The sequence below is a fragment of the Bombina bombina genome, chromosome 4 (genome assembly GCF_027579735.1).
Source record: "Bombina bombina isolate aBomBom1 chromosome 4, aBomBom1.pri, whole genome shotgun sequence".
Classification (NCBI taxonomy): domain Eukaryota; kingdom Metazoa; phylum Chordata; class Amphibia; order Anura; family Bombinatoridae; genus Bombina; species Bombina bombina.
Genome location: NC_069502.1, coordinates 106,824,287 through 106,840,048, shown reverse-complemented (window position 1 = coordinate 106,840,048; position 15,762 = coordinate 106,824,287). Strand labels below are relative to the sequence as shown.

Sequence of the window (15,762 nt, the reverse complement as noted above, 5' to 3'; positions counted from 1 at the left end):
AGGTCTTAGCGGCTCTTAACGATTGTAACACTGTTGCAATACCAGAGAAAATGTGTAGGTTGGATAAATACTTTGCGGTACCGGCGAGTACTGACGTTTTTCCTATACCTAAGAGATTAACTGAAATTGTTACTAAGGAGTGGGATAGACCCGGTGTGCCGTTCTCACCCCCTCCAATATTTAGAAAGATGTTTCCAATAGACGCCACCACACGGGACTTATGGCAAACGGTCCCTAAGGTGGAGGGAGCAGTTTCTACTTTAGCTAAGCGCACCACTATCCCGGTGGAGGATAGCTGTGCTTTTTCAGATCCTATGGATAAAAAATTAGAGGGTTACCTTAAGAAAATGTTTGTTCAACAAGGTTTTATATTGCAACCCCTTGCATGCATCGCGCCGATTACGGCTGCGGCAGCATTTTGGATTGAGTCTCTGGAAGAGAACCTTAGTTCAGCTACGCTGGACGACATTACGGACCGGCTTAGAGTCCTTAAACTAGCTAATTCATTCATTTCGGAGGCCGTAGTACATTTAACCAAACTTACGGCTAAGAATTCAGGATTCGCCATTCAGGCACGTAGGGCGCTGTGGCTAAAATCCTGGTCGGCTGATGTAACTTCTAAGTCCAAATTACTTAATATACCTTTCAAGGGGCAAACTTTGTTTGGGCCCGGTTTGAAAGAAATTATTGCTGACATTACAGGAGGTAAGGGCCACGCTCTACCTCAAGACAAAGCCAAAGCTAAGGCTAGACAGTCTAATTTTCGTCCCTTTCGAAATTTCAAAACAGGAACAGCATCAACTTCCACTGCACCAAAACAGGAAGGAGCTGTTGCTCGTTACAGACAAGGCTGGAAACCTAACCAGTCCTGGAATAAGGGCAAGCAGGCCAGGAAACCTGCTGCTGCCCCTAAGACAGCATGAACCGAGGGCCCCCGATCCGGGACCGGATCTAGTGGGGGGCAGACTCTCTCTCTTCGCCCAGGCTTGGGCAAGAGATGTCCAGGATCCCTGGGCGCTAGAGATCATATCTCAGGGATACCTTCTAGACTTCAAATTCTCTCCCCCAAGAGGGAGATTTCATCTGTCAAGGTTGTCAACAAACCAAATAAAGAAAGACGCGTTTCTACGCTGTGTACAAGATCTATTATTAATGGGAGTGATCCATCCGGTTCCGCGGTCGGAACAAGGACAAGGGTTTTACTCAAACCTGTTTGTGGTTCCCAAAAAAGAGGGAACTTTCAGGCCAATCTTGGATTTAAAGATCCTAAACAAATTCCTAAGAGTTCCATCGTTCAAAATGGAAACTATTCGGACAATCTTACCCATGATCCAAAAGGGTCAGTACATGACCACAGTGGATTTAAAGGATGCTTACCTTCACATACCGATTCACAAAGATCATTACCGGTATCTAAGGTTTGCCTTCTTAAACAGGCATTACCAGTTTGTAGCTCTTCCATTCGGATTGGCTACGGCTCCAAGAATCTTCACAAAGGTTCTGGGTGCCCTTCTGGCGGTACTAAGACCGCGAGGAATTTCGGTAGCTCCGTACCTAGACGACATTCTGATACAAGCTTCAAGCTTTCAAACTGCCAAGTCTCATACAGAGTTAGTTCTGGCATTTCTAAGGTCGCATGGATGGAAAGTGAACGAAAAGAAGAGTTCTCTCTTTCCTCTCACAAGAGTTCCATTCTTGGGGACTCTTATAGATTCTGTAGAAATGAAGATTTATCTGACAGAAGACAGATTAACAAAGCTTCTAAATGCATGCCGTGTCCTTCATTCCATTCAACTCCCGTCAGTAGCTCAATGCATGGAGGTGATCGGCTTAATGGTAGCAGCAATGGACATAGTACCCTTTGCACGCCTACATCTCAGACCGCTGCAATTGTGCATGCTGAGTCAGTGGAATGGGGATTACTCAGATTTGTCCCCCACTCTGAATCTGGATCAAGAGACCAGAAACTCTCTTCTATAGTGGCTTTCTCGGCCACATCTGTCCAGGGGGATGCCATTCAGCAGGCCGGACTGGACTATTGTAACAACAGACGCCAGCCTACTAGGTTGGGGCGCTGTCTGGAATTCTCTGAAGGCTCAGGGACAATGGAGTCAGGAGGAAAGTCTCCTGCCAATAAACATTCTGGAATTGAGAGCAGTTCTCAATGCCCTTCTAGCTTGGCCCCAGTTAAAAACTCGGGAGTTCATCAGGTTTCAGTCAGACAACATCACGACTGTAGCTTACATCAACCATCAGGGAGGGACAAGAAGCTCCCTAGCAATGATGGAAGTATCAAAGATATTTCGCTGGGCAGAGTCTCACTCTTGCCACCTGTCAGCAATCCACATCCCGGGAGTGGAGAACTGGGAGGCGGATTTCTTGAGTCGCCAGACTTTTCATCCGGGGGAGTGGGAACTTCATCCGGAGGTCTTTGCCCAAATACTTCGACGTTGGGGCAAACCAGAGATAGATCTCATGGCGTCTCGCCAGAACGCCAAACTTCCTCGCTACGGATCCAGATCCAGGGATCCGGGAGCGGTTCTGATAGATGCTTTGACAGCACCTTGGAACTTCAGGATGGCTTATGTGTTTCCACCCTTCCCGCTGCTTCCTCGATTGATTGCCAAAATCAAACAGGAGAGAGCATCAGTGATTCTAATAGCACCTGCATGGCCACGCAGGACTTGGTATGCAGATCTAGTGGACATGTCATCCTGTCCGCCTTGGTCTCTACCTCTAAGACAGGACCTTCTGATACAGGGTCCATTCAAACATCAAAATCTAACTTCTCTGAAGCTGACTGCTTGGAAATTGAACGCTTGATTTTATCAAAACGTGGTTTTTCTGAGTCGGTTATTGATACCCTGATACAGGCTAGGAAGCCTGTTACCAGAAAGATTTACCATAAAATATGGCGTAAATACCTATACTGGTGTGAATCCAAAGATTACTCCTGGAGTAAGGTTAGGATTCCTAGGATATTGTCTTTTCTACAAGAAGGTTTAGAAAAGGGTTTATCGGCTAGCTCATTAAAGGGACAGATCTCAGCTCTGTCCATCTTGTTACACAAGCGTCTGTCAGAAAATCCAGACGTCCAGGCATTTTGTCAGGCTTTAGCTAGGATCAAGCCTGTGTTTAAAACTGTTGCTCCGCCATGGAGTTTAAACTTAGTTCTTAACGTTTTACAGGGTGTTCCGTTTGAACCCCTTCATTCCATTGATATAAAATTGTTATCTTGGAAAGTTCTATTTTTAATGGCTATTTCCTCGGCTCGAAGAGTCTCTGAATTATCAGCCTTACATTGTGATTCTCCTTATCTGATCTTTCACTCAGACAAGGTAGTTCTGCGTACTAAACCTGGGTTCTTACCTAAGGTAGTCACTAACAGGAATATCAATCAAGAGATTGTTGTTCCATCCTTGTGTCCAAATCCTTCTTCAAAGAAGGAACGTCTTCTACACAATCTGGATGTAGTTCGTGCCCTCAAGTTCTATTTGCAGGCAACTAAGGATTTTCGACAAACGTCTTCCCTGTTTGTCGTGTACTCTGGTCAGAGGAGAGGTCATAAGGCTTCGGCTACTTCTCTCTCCTTCTGGCTTCGTAGTATAATTCGTTTAGCCTATGAGACTGCTGGACAGCAGCCTCCTGAAAGAATTACAGCTCATTCTACTAGAGCTGTGGCTTCCACTTGGGCCTTTAAGAATGAGGCCTCTGTTGAACAGATTTGCAAGGCTGCAACTTGGTCTTCGCTTCATACTTTTTCCAAATTTTACAAATTTGACACTTTTGCTTCTTCGGAGGCTATTTTTGGGAGAAAGGTTCTTCAGGCAGTGGTTCCTTCTGTATAATGAGCCTGCCTATCCCTCCCGTCATCCGTGTACTTTTGCTTTGGTATTGGTATCCCAGAAGTAATGATGACCCGTGGACTGATCACACATAACAGAAGAAAACATAATTTATGCTTACCTGATAAATTCCTTTCTTCTGTTGTGTGATCAGTCCACGCCCCGCCCTGTTTTTTAAGGCAGGTAAATATTTTTTAAATTATAATCCAGTCACCACTACACCCTTGGCTTCTCCTTTCTCGTTGGTCTTTGGTCGAATGACTGGAGGTGACGTAGAGGGGAGGAGCTATATAGCAACTCTGCTGGGTGAATCCTCTTGCACTTCCTGTAGGGGAGCAGATAATATCCCAGAAGTAATGATGACCCGTGGACTGATCACACAACAGAAGAAAGGAATTTATCAGGTAAGCATAAATTATGTTTTTTTCTTTCATGATGCAGATAGAGAATACAATTTTAAACAACTTTCCAATTTACTTCTATTATTTAATTTGCTTCCTTCTCTTGTTATAGTTTGCTGAAAGCTTTATCTAGGAAAGTTAAGGAGCAGCAGAGAACCTATGTTCTATCTGTTGATTGGTAGCTGCACATATATATCGATTGTGATTGGCTCACCCACAAGTTAAGTTAGAAACCATTAGTGCATTGCTGCTACTTTAACAAATGATACCAAGAGAATGAAACAAATTAGATAATAGAAGTAAATAAGAAAGTTGTTTAAAATTGTATTCTCTATCTGAATCATGAAAGAAAAAAATTGGGTTTCATGTCCCTTTAAGTAACCTGTTCACTGTGTAGATAGTAATCAGTTGTTGTAACAATAGGATTCAAAAATCATTCTAATAAGCAATAAACAATGCTCAGGGCTTGGCAGCTAATTTGGTTGCAGGTAACGATATTTATGTTATCAATAATATAGATGTTATGCACAACCTCTATACAGCTTAAAGGGACACTGAACCCAATTTTTTTCTTTTGTGATTCAGATAAGCATGCAATTTTAAGCAACTTTCTAATTTACTCCTATTATGACATTTTCTTCATTCTCTTGGTATCTTTATTTTAAAAGCAAGAATGTAAGTTTAGATGCCGGCCCATTTTTGTTGAACAACCTGGTTTGTTCTTGCTGATTGGTGGATAAATTCACCCATCAATAAACAAGCGATGTTTAGGGTTCTGAACCAAAAATTGTCTGACTCTTTAGCTTAGATGCCTTCTTTTTAAAATAAAGATAGCAAGAGAACAAAGAAAAAATGATAATAGGAGTAAATTAGAAAGTTGCTTAAAATTGCATGCTCTATCTTAATCACGAAATAAAAAATTTGGGTTCAGTGTCCCTTTAAGGCTAAACAGTTTCGGTTCTAATATTGTATATAACTGTTCAAAGAGAGCAGTCTTTATTTGTAGCCTGCTGCTTAAGTCTAAATAATGCTAAATCATTGGGGAAAGTAATCTCAATTGTGACCTGCAGAGAAATTGCAATATTATACGGTTCAGTAATTGCTTGCTAGATTATGTGATTATAAACGTAGTAACAGAAAGAGGGATTAAATATTGAATATCTTATTCACTTCACTATTGAATTAAACCAAAGCTAGGTTATCTTTTAAATGATCCTTCCTAAAGAATGAAAAACCCACAGTTAATATGGGCTAGGCTATACCACCCTGCTCATATATTAAAGAATATCAAAAAGGTAAATCAATTCTATGGTTAAATAATATCCGCTGCTTGCAGAGTTAAAGTGTCCACATGGTATTACATAAGTATCAGCTGCCTAATAGCTGATTAATTCTGCAAGTTTATAAAAACCATTGGAGCTCCCACCAACCCACTTCTCTCAAGATGTTTCGCCGGATCCCTGGCTTTATCAAAAGGTGAGGCTCCATGTCAACAGCATCTTTTTATGACGTAAGCCACTCATTCTCATACTGTTTTACGAATATGAATCATATCTTGTGAATATCGGCACCATCCATTGAGTGACAGCTCTCATCTTTGTGTCATATTATACCTTATTTTTCAGAGGAATTTCTGTATTGGTATCTTATCTATATATAGAAGCAAACTGAGAAATTCTGCAAATACTATAAGCTCCTTTAGAAGGTTTTGTACACTTGATGACACTGATATTGGTTTGTTACTCTCTGATGAGATAAAACTATATGTTCAAATTCAATATATTATCCACTAGAACCAGTTGCAGTTCTATATGAGTGATATTCATTATTTATATACAACAGTGTATATTATTCATTTAATTATGATGAATAGTGAATCATAGTGATGTTTCCTATACAGCTTAAAAATAGTGATGCTAAAGATTTAAATAAAATGTATAAATTATAAACCAGTGAAGCAACCATGTGCAAAAAATTATATGTGTGGAGTTAAAAGATTAAAAATTGGAGTTCACAGTGTCTATAATGTGTGCAAGAGTGTCTTAGTGAAATGATCTAAATGGTCTTTACATAAATATTTTATTGTCATGGCAGTAGTGAAGTGCAAGGATATGTGTATAATTGTGAATTATATAGTATCTTAGTAATACATTTTAAGGGATTCCCAGCTTCAACTAGGCGTTTGGGGTTATTACCATAACCATGCTGATCAGAAAATATTAATTTGTGCACAAATGTGAAGATTTGTGATATTTTGTGAGGGGTCGAATACCCATCTTCATCAAATAAAGTGGCTGAAAGTAGTTACATGTATGTTTCATGATACAGGTCTTAATGTTCATTTGTTATAAATGACTAAAGAAGTTGTTGTTCTCGTTGAGACCATAAGGTTGTACTGAATTTAGGAGATAAATCCAATGACTTTCTTCTTTAAGAAGGGCTTGCTCCATTTTGGCCTCTCTAATTCCTAGTCTTATTTTTTAAATCCCAAAACAGAGAAATTCTGATGTTCTTGCTTGCTTTAATTTCAGAAAATGTGAAGCCACAGTAGTAAGATTTTTTTGTCTCTTAGATCTTTGTTATCATTTCTAGTGTTACTCAGGTGTTCTAGCATTCCCACTTTAAATTTTCTGAAAGTCATACCAATATAGTAAAGATTGCATTTGCATGTAATTCCATAGATTACTGCCTCAGTGTTGCAATTCACATGGGATTAACTTTTGTGTTATTTCTGAAATCTATTTGTTATTATTTTCATGTGTTTACAGATTGAGTAAAATTACCAGCTAAAAACGAATTATGTGTCTTTTTTTTTAACAAAGTGCCTAGGGTTAACTTAATTCTTTCAGATTTTTTTGTCCTCCTGTATCCCACCTGTATCGTATCTCCAATAATCTTATTCAGAATTGGATCAGATCTTAAAATTCCTAAGTCCTTATTTAAAATACCCAGTACTGCTTTAGTTTGAGGTGCGTACGTTAGGATCAGTCTTGTTGCTCCATCTTTATTTTTTTATTTTTCTGTAGTAATTGTTTCCTATCTGTATTTCTGCCCTCTGTCGTGCCTTTTGGATGATCCAATTACTGTATCCCCTTTGCTTCAGTCTGTTCTGAAGTTCATCAGCTCTTTTTTTATAGGTTTGGGTGTCTGTCTTCTATTGGTAATGATTTTAATGTATGTGGGGAGTGTGTGCTAGAGTAATGCAAAATACTGTTTGTGGCTTTTTTTTATATGGTCTGTGTCAATTTCATCTTTAGCATTTTGGGATATCTTTAAATCCAGGAACGTTACAGTATTTAGATCCATTTCCCATGTTATTTTTATATTTAAGTTGTTGGTGTTTAGTATAGTAAGGAATTCTTCCAGTTGATTACTTGGGGCCTCCCATAGGAAAAATACATCATCAATATATCTTAACCATAAGGGGATATTGGTTAGTATATGTCACATTTTAGTCTGATAAGACTACCTGTTTTTCCCACCAACCTAGAAAGAGGTTGGCATACATTGGGGCGCAAGCTGTCCCCATTGTCGTACCTCTTATCTGGAGGTAGAATTCCTGATAAAAGACAAAGTAGTTATGGTTAAAGGGACAGTCAAGTCCAAAAAAAACTTTCATGATTCAGATAGGGCATGCAATTTTAAACAACTTTCCAATTGACTTTTATAATTAAATTTGCTTTGTTCCCTTGGTGTTTTTTTTAAAAGCTAAGCCTAGCTAGGCTCAAACTGATTTCTAATCCGTTGAAAACCGCCCCTTAGCTCAGAGCATTTTGAACGTTTTTTACAGTTAGACAGTACTAGTTCATGTGTGTCATATAGATAACAATGTGCTCATCCCCATGGAGTTATTTAGGAGTCTGCTCTGATTGACTAAACTGCATGTCTGTCAAAAGCACTGAGATAAGGGGGCAGTCTGCAGAGGCTTAGATACAAGGTAATCACATAGGTAAAAAGTGTATTAATATAACAGTGTTGGTTATGCAAAACTGGGGAATGGGTAATAAAGGTATTATCTATCTTTTTAAACAATAACAATTCTGGTGTATACTGTCCCTTTAAGCAAAAAAGTCCAAAAGTTTGATTATAAAGTCTTCATGGAGCCCATCTTCCATTGAAGATGTTAATAGGAAGCTCTTGACTGCTTCAATGCCCAACTTATGATCTATACTTGTGTATAGTGCCTCTACATCAGCAGTTATTAAAATTGTTTCCTTTGTTAGTTTTATATTTTCAAGTTGTTGTAGTACTTCCATTGTGTCTTTTATGAAAGATGGTAATTGGTCACATATTCTCTGAGTCTGAAGTCAATGTACTGACTTGCTTTTTCCATTAAGTTATCAATACCAGAGACTATCAGGCATCCTGAAGGGATAGTTGGATTATTGTGGATCTTTGGTAATATGTAGAAGGTGGCTGCTTTGGGACAATGTAACAAATTGAGTCATTACCAGATAATACAAGCATCTTAGGTTCTATGAGCTTGTGCTGAGTTTAAAATGCTGGTGCACGGTGCATAATTAAATACACAGCTGTATCTTTTGTTAGAAGCATTTTTTACATACATGAATATTACAAAAATGCTTCCATTCAAATCTGAAATGCATCCACATGGATTCCAGTTCTGCCTGGAGTGTACCTTTATGTAACATTGTTTATGTAAATTGCTTTTCCCAATTTGTTACCATATTAAATTTGTAAATTGCTTTATCAAAGGGACATTAAACCCTTTGAGATAGTAATATAAAATGATATATCATATAAATTAAAAAAACTCTGCAATATACTTTCATTATTTATTTTGTCCCATTTTCCTGTTATTCTTTTCTGAAATAGATGCACTGTTATGTTCCACAAAGCAATTGGCTGCACACTCTAGTGACCTATATATAACTGTCACTTATTGGCCACAGTAGAAAAGGTAAACAAAGTTACAGAATTGTTTTATAGACACTAAAAGTTTACACTTATCTTGTCAATATTTAAACAGCTAAAGAAACTTTAAAAAATACATCTACATGCTATTCTCAGACTAATCTTTTCTTCGAATGCATCATTCTATATAGTATTTCTTTAGGTCTAGATTACAAGTGGAGAGCTAAATTATCGCGTGCCTGCAAAGGGCAAATTTGCTTGTTTGCAGGCACGCGATAATTGACCAGCCATTACAAGTGGCTGGTTATTGCTACCACAAGCTTGTGGTAGCAATTTGCGCTTATAAAATTAACCAGGGATCAGATCTCTGGTTAATTTTATAAAAGTGCCCCAAAAGCCCCCAAAATAATGTGTAATGTATTTTATTAAAACATAAATATAGCAGCATCTTTATTTTTTAATAAAATAACGGCACTAGGCAGTATTTTGGGGCTAAAGTTGATGAGAGTAGGGTGTTAAAAAAAACAGCACTGAAAAGTGCCTTTAATTTGTGGTTTTTGGGAACTGTGTGTTCCCAGTAAATATATATGTATGTGCTTATATACATTTTTTATATATATATATATATATATATTAATGTGTTAATATGTGTATATACACATATTAACACAAATGTATACAGTATGTATACAATCATATACATATATATTTATATTTGCTGCCATTGCTTCTCTGCACTTAAATTCTGAATCCGCTTCTGACAGCATCAGAATAAGGCTCTCATTGGATCCTATGGAAGCCCACTTTCGTGAGTGCAATGCTTCCCAGCAATGCGAACCTCAAGCTTGCTGACAGCTTGTAATACCAGCACACATTAGCCAAGCTGGCATTACATATTGGAGCACAAATATCACTTTCATGAATGCGATATTTAGAGCTCCACTTGTAATCTGGCCATTAGGGTTTAATGCTCCTTTAAGCTTTCTAGAATTGTTCTCATATATTAATTCCTAATTTAGTAATGTGTATTTTGTTAGCTAAGCAGTACATTTATACAAGCATACAATAAGAATACAGCTTTGCTTATGTTATTTCATAGATCAGCTATTATAGCAAAAACCATTTAAAAATAAAGAGATAACATTGCTACAAACCTTTGGTAGAAAATAACCTTTTAAAACAACATCATGACTAATTTCACGTGGACTAGTGATTACTGCAATGCTACCAAATCTTTGAATTTCGTGAATTACAGCGTCAGTATACGGCATTTTTTTACGGTGTTTCATTTGAGGCTGGGCAGATCCGATCACTTTTTCAATTTCATTTTGTACATTTTCTGTAAGGATAAAATATATTTTGTCATTTTAAGCTATTTATTCAACTCTTTTAAGACAGTATGGGTAAAAAAAAATTTTTTATATAAATTAAAAATATTTGCAACATAAAATCATATTGCCTAAATGTTCTTTGGTATGAAAAGCATAATTATTTGTTGGATATCCTTAGTTATATTTTAGATATTCCCTTACATAATTTTATATTTAATACCTCTGCCAAAAAGGCTATTTCATAAATCAACTGCTCTCTCTCTCTAAAAAAAAATACTCTTATGTAAAATAGTCATTAGTCAACAAAGAAAAAAAGCCACAGCTGGGCAACAGTTAAAAGTGATCCACTTTATTGAAAAAATTAAAAAAGCACCATACAAATGGCAAATCTGACGCGTTTCACGCCGCGACTGGACACTTCCTCATAGATACAATTCAAACATAAGGCACAATGATTTAAAGGCTAGTTGTACCAATCAAAAAACAGGTATATGTCATCAACTTAAAGGTGTAGTTACATTTGATATAAACACATCATTTGTGAACTAGCATCATCTAACAAAACATTTGTGCTGCATCATCTGAAAGATAGAAATACGTTTAACATCAAAGAATATGTTATCTTAGAACAAAATAATGTTTCATTATAATAAAATTCTTCATAACACATAAATGAAAAATTCTACTACCAACAATACTACTGCCTGAGTTATATGTCCTTAGGAGAAAAGAATGCAATACAATTTACAACCTGTACAACCCTTTTGGCTGTAACGTATTATTCTTTATGAGATTTATAGATGAATTGATCTGTATAGAGAAAGAGCCTTTTTCCTTTGAGGATTTCCTAGGTTATATCAATTGGAATGATATTAATCTTGGATTTACAGGGGAATATAAAGAAAAACTAAATTTATGCTTACCTGATAAATTTATTTATTTCTTGACACGGTGAGTCCACGGGTCATCATCAATTACTGATGGGAATATCACTCCTGGCCATCAGGAGGAGGCAAAGAGCACCACAGCAGAGCTGTTAAGTATCACTTCCCTTCCCACAACCCCCAGTCATTTGACCGAAGGAAAAGGAGAGAAAGGAAACACAAGGTGCAGAGGTGTCTGAGGTTTATATAAAAAAAACTGTGAAAAACAGGGAGGGCCGTGGACTCACCGTGTCAATAAATAAATAAATCAGGTAAGCATAAATTTAGTTTTCTTTCTAATGACACGGTGCATCCATGGATCATCATCAATTACTGCTGGGAGTCAATACCCAAGCTAGAGGACACAGATGATAAGGGAGGGACAAGACAGGTAACCTAAACAGAAGGCACCACTGCTTGAAGAACCTTTCTCCCAAAGGACGCCTCGGCTGAGCAAAAATGTCAGATCTGATCAACAGTCTCCTCATCTTGAAGGCCCACAAGGAAGACACTGCCCTGGTGGAATGAGCTATAATTCTCTCAGGGGGCTGCTGTTCAGCCGTCTCATATGCCAAAGGAATAATACTTCTCAACCAAAGAGAAAGAGAAGTGGCAGTAGCTTTCTGACCTTTACGAGTCCCAGAAAAGTAAACAAACAAAGCAGAAGACTGACAAAGTCCTTTGTAGCCAGCAAGTAGATTTTAAGAGCATGCACAACGTCTATGTTGTGTAATAGACTATCCTCGTGAGAGGATTAGGACAGAGAAAAGGAATAACAATTTCCTAATTAATATTCCTGTCCAAAACCACCTTACTAAGAAAAAACAAACTTGGTAGGAAGAACTGCCTTATCCAAATTAAATATGAGATAAGGAGAATCACACTGCAAGTCGAGAATTCGAAACTCTCTGATCAGAATAGAACGTGGAAATAAAGAAAACCTTTCAAGGTAAAAATTAAATATCTGCGGAATGCAATGGCTCAACCTGACCCAGTTGCAAAAACGAAAAAAAAAGTAAAAAAAAAGGAAAGGTTCCAATAGGAACAACTGACTAAAATACAGGCCTGAAGTTACCAGGGCCTGACAAGAATACACATCTGGAACATCCACCAGACACGTGTAACAAGAGAAATGCAGATATTTGACTCAGCCAGACCCTGACAACCCTTCTCCAGACCTTGCTGGAGAAAAGAGAACATCCTAGGATCCTGACTCTACTTCCAAGAGTAATCCTTGGAATCTCCCCCTAAGGTACTCACATCATACCCTATGGAAAAAAAACAGGAACAGGCTTGTGATCCTGAATCAAGGTCATAAAGATCACTGCAGAAAAAACATGCATAGACAAAACTAAGTGTTCAAAACACCAAACAGAAAGCCTTAGCGAATACAAGTTTGGATGAAGGAAGGACCCAAATCGGAATGTCCTTCAGGAACAACCTTCAGGGAAGAAGAGATTACATCCCAAAGGCTGCATATTAGAACAGCTTGCTGACCTCCAGACCTCTAAACGTATCTAGGAAGCTAGTCGTACTTAGATAAGTCTTAATTTGGAGAGATCAGAAAGAGCGTCCGGATAAAAGGTCTGACTTCTTAAAAAGTCCACTCCCAGCATTCCCTCCAGGAATAAAAAGAAGGAAAACAGCAATAGTGAGCGCCCGCCCACTCTAGGTTCCTCCTAGGTGGTTTATGCAAACTACTGAGAAAAAATTGTCCAGCTAGAACCTGATAAACCGGGTTAAGGACAACAGATCAACAGCACATTGCATATTGATCTAAACTCCAAGAGGAATGGAAAAAAAAACTCCTCCCGAGTCCATAGTCCCTAGCCCAAACAGTTGGGGACCATGGCACTATCATCCAGGAAGGTCTTCAGGGTAAGAACCCTGACTCTCCTGAGAAAGCCTGTCTTCTAAGACAGATTCACCTGGACCCCGTATAACTATCCGAGCATGCATAACAATAGAACTCTCGGATGGAATGAGCAAAAGGACGATGTCCAACAAAAAGACCATCAGACCATACCTTAAGCCACTGAAGGCCTAATAGAAATGTATAAAGAGGCCAATGGAAAATCCTTGATTTTCTGACCTTCTGTCAGAAAAAGGTTCAGGGATAGGGAAACTATTATGGTCCCTAAGAAAAACTCTATGTAGTTGGAACAAGGAAACTCTTTTCATATTCACTTCCCATCCATGGGAACAAAGAAAAGACAACAAGATCCCTGAATGAGAGTCTGCTTGTTGTAAGGACTGCGTCTGAACCAATATGTTGTCCAGGAAGGGCGTCAAACAAAGTGTTTGACAGAATGACAAAACTCAGGAGCTTGTAGATACACATCCTCCAGGTCTATGATCATCATGAACTGACCCGCTTACACCAAAGCAAGAATTGAACCAAAGGATTCCATTTTGAAGGATGAACTCTGAGAAAAACTAAATGAGACCCTTGAGGTCTAAGCTAGGACAAAAAGTTCTCACTCTTCCGGGAACCCTGAACAGGATGAATAAAATCCTAAAACCTGTTACTTTACACGGAACTGGGCTATCCAATGCCTCTCAGCCATCTGGTCCGCAGATTAAAACTGAGAGATGGAAACTGCGCCTGGGAGTAAGAGTTTGATTCTATTTAGTAACCCTGAGGCACTAAGTCCTCTGTCTATCCGGAACATGTCATACCCATGTTTGAAGAAAACCAGAGAGCATTAGCCTCCCCATAGTTCTGTATTGGAGGCAAACCTTTCATCTCTTAGATCAGGATCAAACAAGGACTTACCCTTGTAAGGAAACACCAGAAATCTGGGCTCAGAAGAAAAATCTAAAAGAAGTTTGAAAGGGAGAGGCATAACTCGCGGCCTTCAGATTATGAAACCGACTCGCTACACAACGCTCCGCAGGCTAGCTCAGCAAAGCCATAAAACTTAGCCCCTGGCTTAAGGACTAGCCTGGAAACATCAGACATAAAGGAATTGGCTTAGGAGCCTTAATTCTGTTCTGGTTCTCTTCAAATGAACTCCACCCAAATGAAATCAGGCAAAGCAACGCATCTATAAGATGCTGCACTTGACACAGAGGCAATACAAACCTCCATAAAAGCCCTTAGCTAAGTCCATTGATCCTAAAAAGAGTGGCTATCCTCTATAGGGATCAAAATTCTCTAGACTGAGTAGAAAAGGCCTCTTCCACTTAAGGCACCGTGCCCTGGCTAAATCTTATTTAAGAAGACAGGAAAAAAGAAAACCCTGACTTCTCCCATTCCTGGTTAAAAACTCCAAGCATGAACTGGAACAGGAAACATATCCACAGAGAAGAAACATCAAGCAACTATGAAGTTGACAAAATTCCGTGGGGTTGACAACGATAGGCGTATCCGAGTCGCCCATAGAAGCCAAAACCTTCTTTAACCATACATGAAGGTGATCAAGCTTAAATCTGAAGAATACCGCTTCAGCATCAGATAAAGGAATTGTTCTGTCCGTATCTGAGATTTCACCCTCAGAGGCTACCGAAGTATCCTCATCATACCTATGAGATAAGACAACCTGTATAGCAGCAAGCGGACAGAAACCCTACTATCTGAAATTCTAATTTTCCTCTTGCGATATCCCTTATGATAGGAAAAACAGATAATGCCACAGGAACCTCAGAAGATACCTGGGCAGAGATTTCTGTAGGCAAATAACTCCTCTAGGAGATTGAAAGGAACCGGAGGCACTGCATGTGACGCCATAGGGGCTAGGGACGTTACAGGAGAAAACTGTGGCACTGCCTAAACAGCATCATCCTGGGAGACAATGGGCTCAGAGGCAATGCTCTATCTCTCTATCAAGAGATAAGCAAAAACATAACAGAAAAAAGTTATTGCATATTATTTGCCCAAACTAAAAAGAACAAACCAACAATTCACATACACTGCTTGCACCTTCTGAAGGTAAGTCAGTGTGTAATAACCCACAGAGCTCTTTTCCACAAGAGCACAGGGCAAGGACAGAAATATTTAAAAATTGAAAAGTGAAATATTGTCACTTAGGTAGTTGACACTAATAAAAAAAAAACTATCATTAAACAAACCGCACAGATTGCATAGATAAAACCATTTGTTCCTAACATACCAACATGAATGTCAGATCATGTCATGATGGAAATAAAAATATATTCTTTAATTAATTATGTATTGAAAACTGTCACTTTAGAAAAGGAAAGTTAGTGAGCACAAACACAATGAACAAGCCATTCTACACCCCAGACTGACTGAGGTGTCTAAACTATATCCTTCCATAGAAAAAAATATGCTATTCAACATACTGAATAAATGACCGTGTGGAAGAAGCCGTTCCACCTCAAAGCAGAAAACGGGGCACTTGGCTCACCAACTAGATCCTAACAT

General features: G+C 38.6%; 1 protein-coding gene across 3 annotated transcripts in view; it reads right to left on the bottom strand.

Moving 5' to 3' along the window:
* The window catches only part of LOC128655959 (cytochrome P450 2K6-like), a 393,574-nt gene that overhangs the window by 23,774 nt on the left and 354,038 nt on the right, over positions 1-15,762 (bottom strand). For all 3 annotated transcript variants that reach the window (XM_053709567.1, XM_053709570.1, XM_053709568.1), the window contains one exon: positions 10,276-10,460. In XM_053709567.1, coding sequence (XP_053565542.1) covers positions 10,276-10,460 — 185 coding nt within the window. The remainder of the gene's footprint in view (positions 1-10,275; positions 10,461-15,762) is intronic.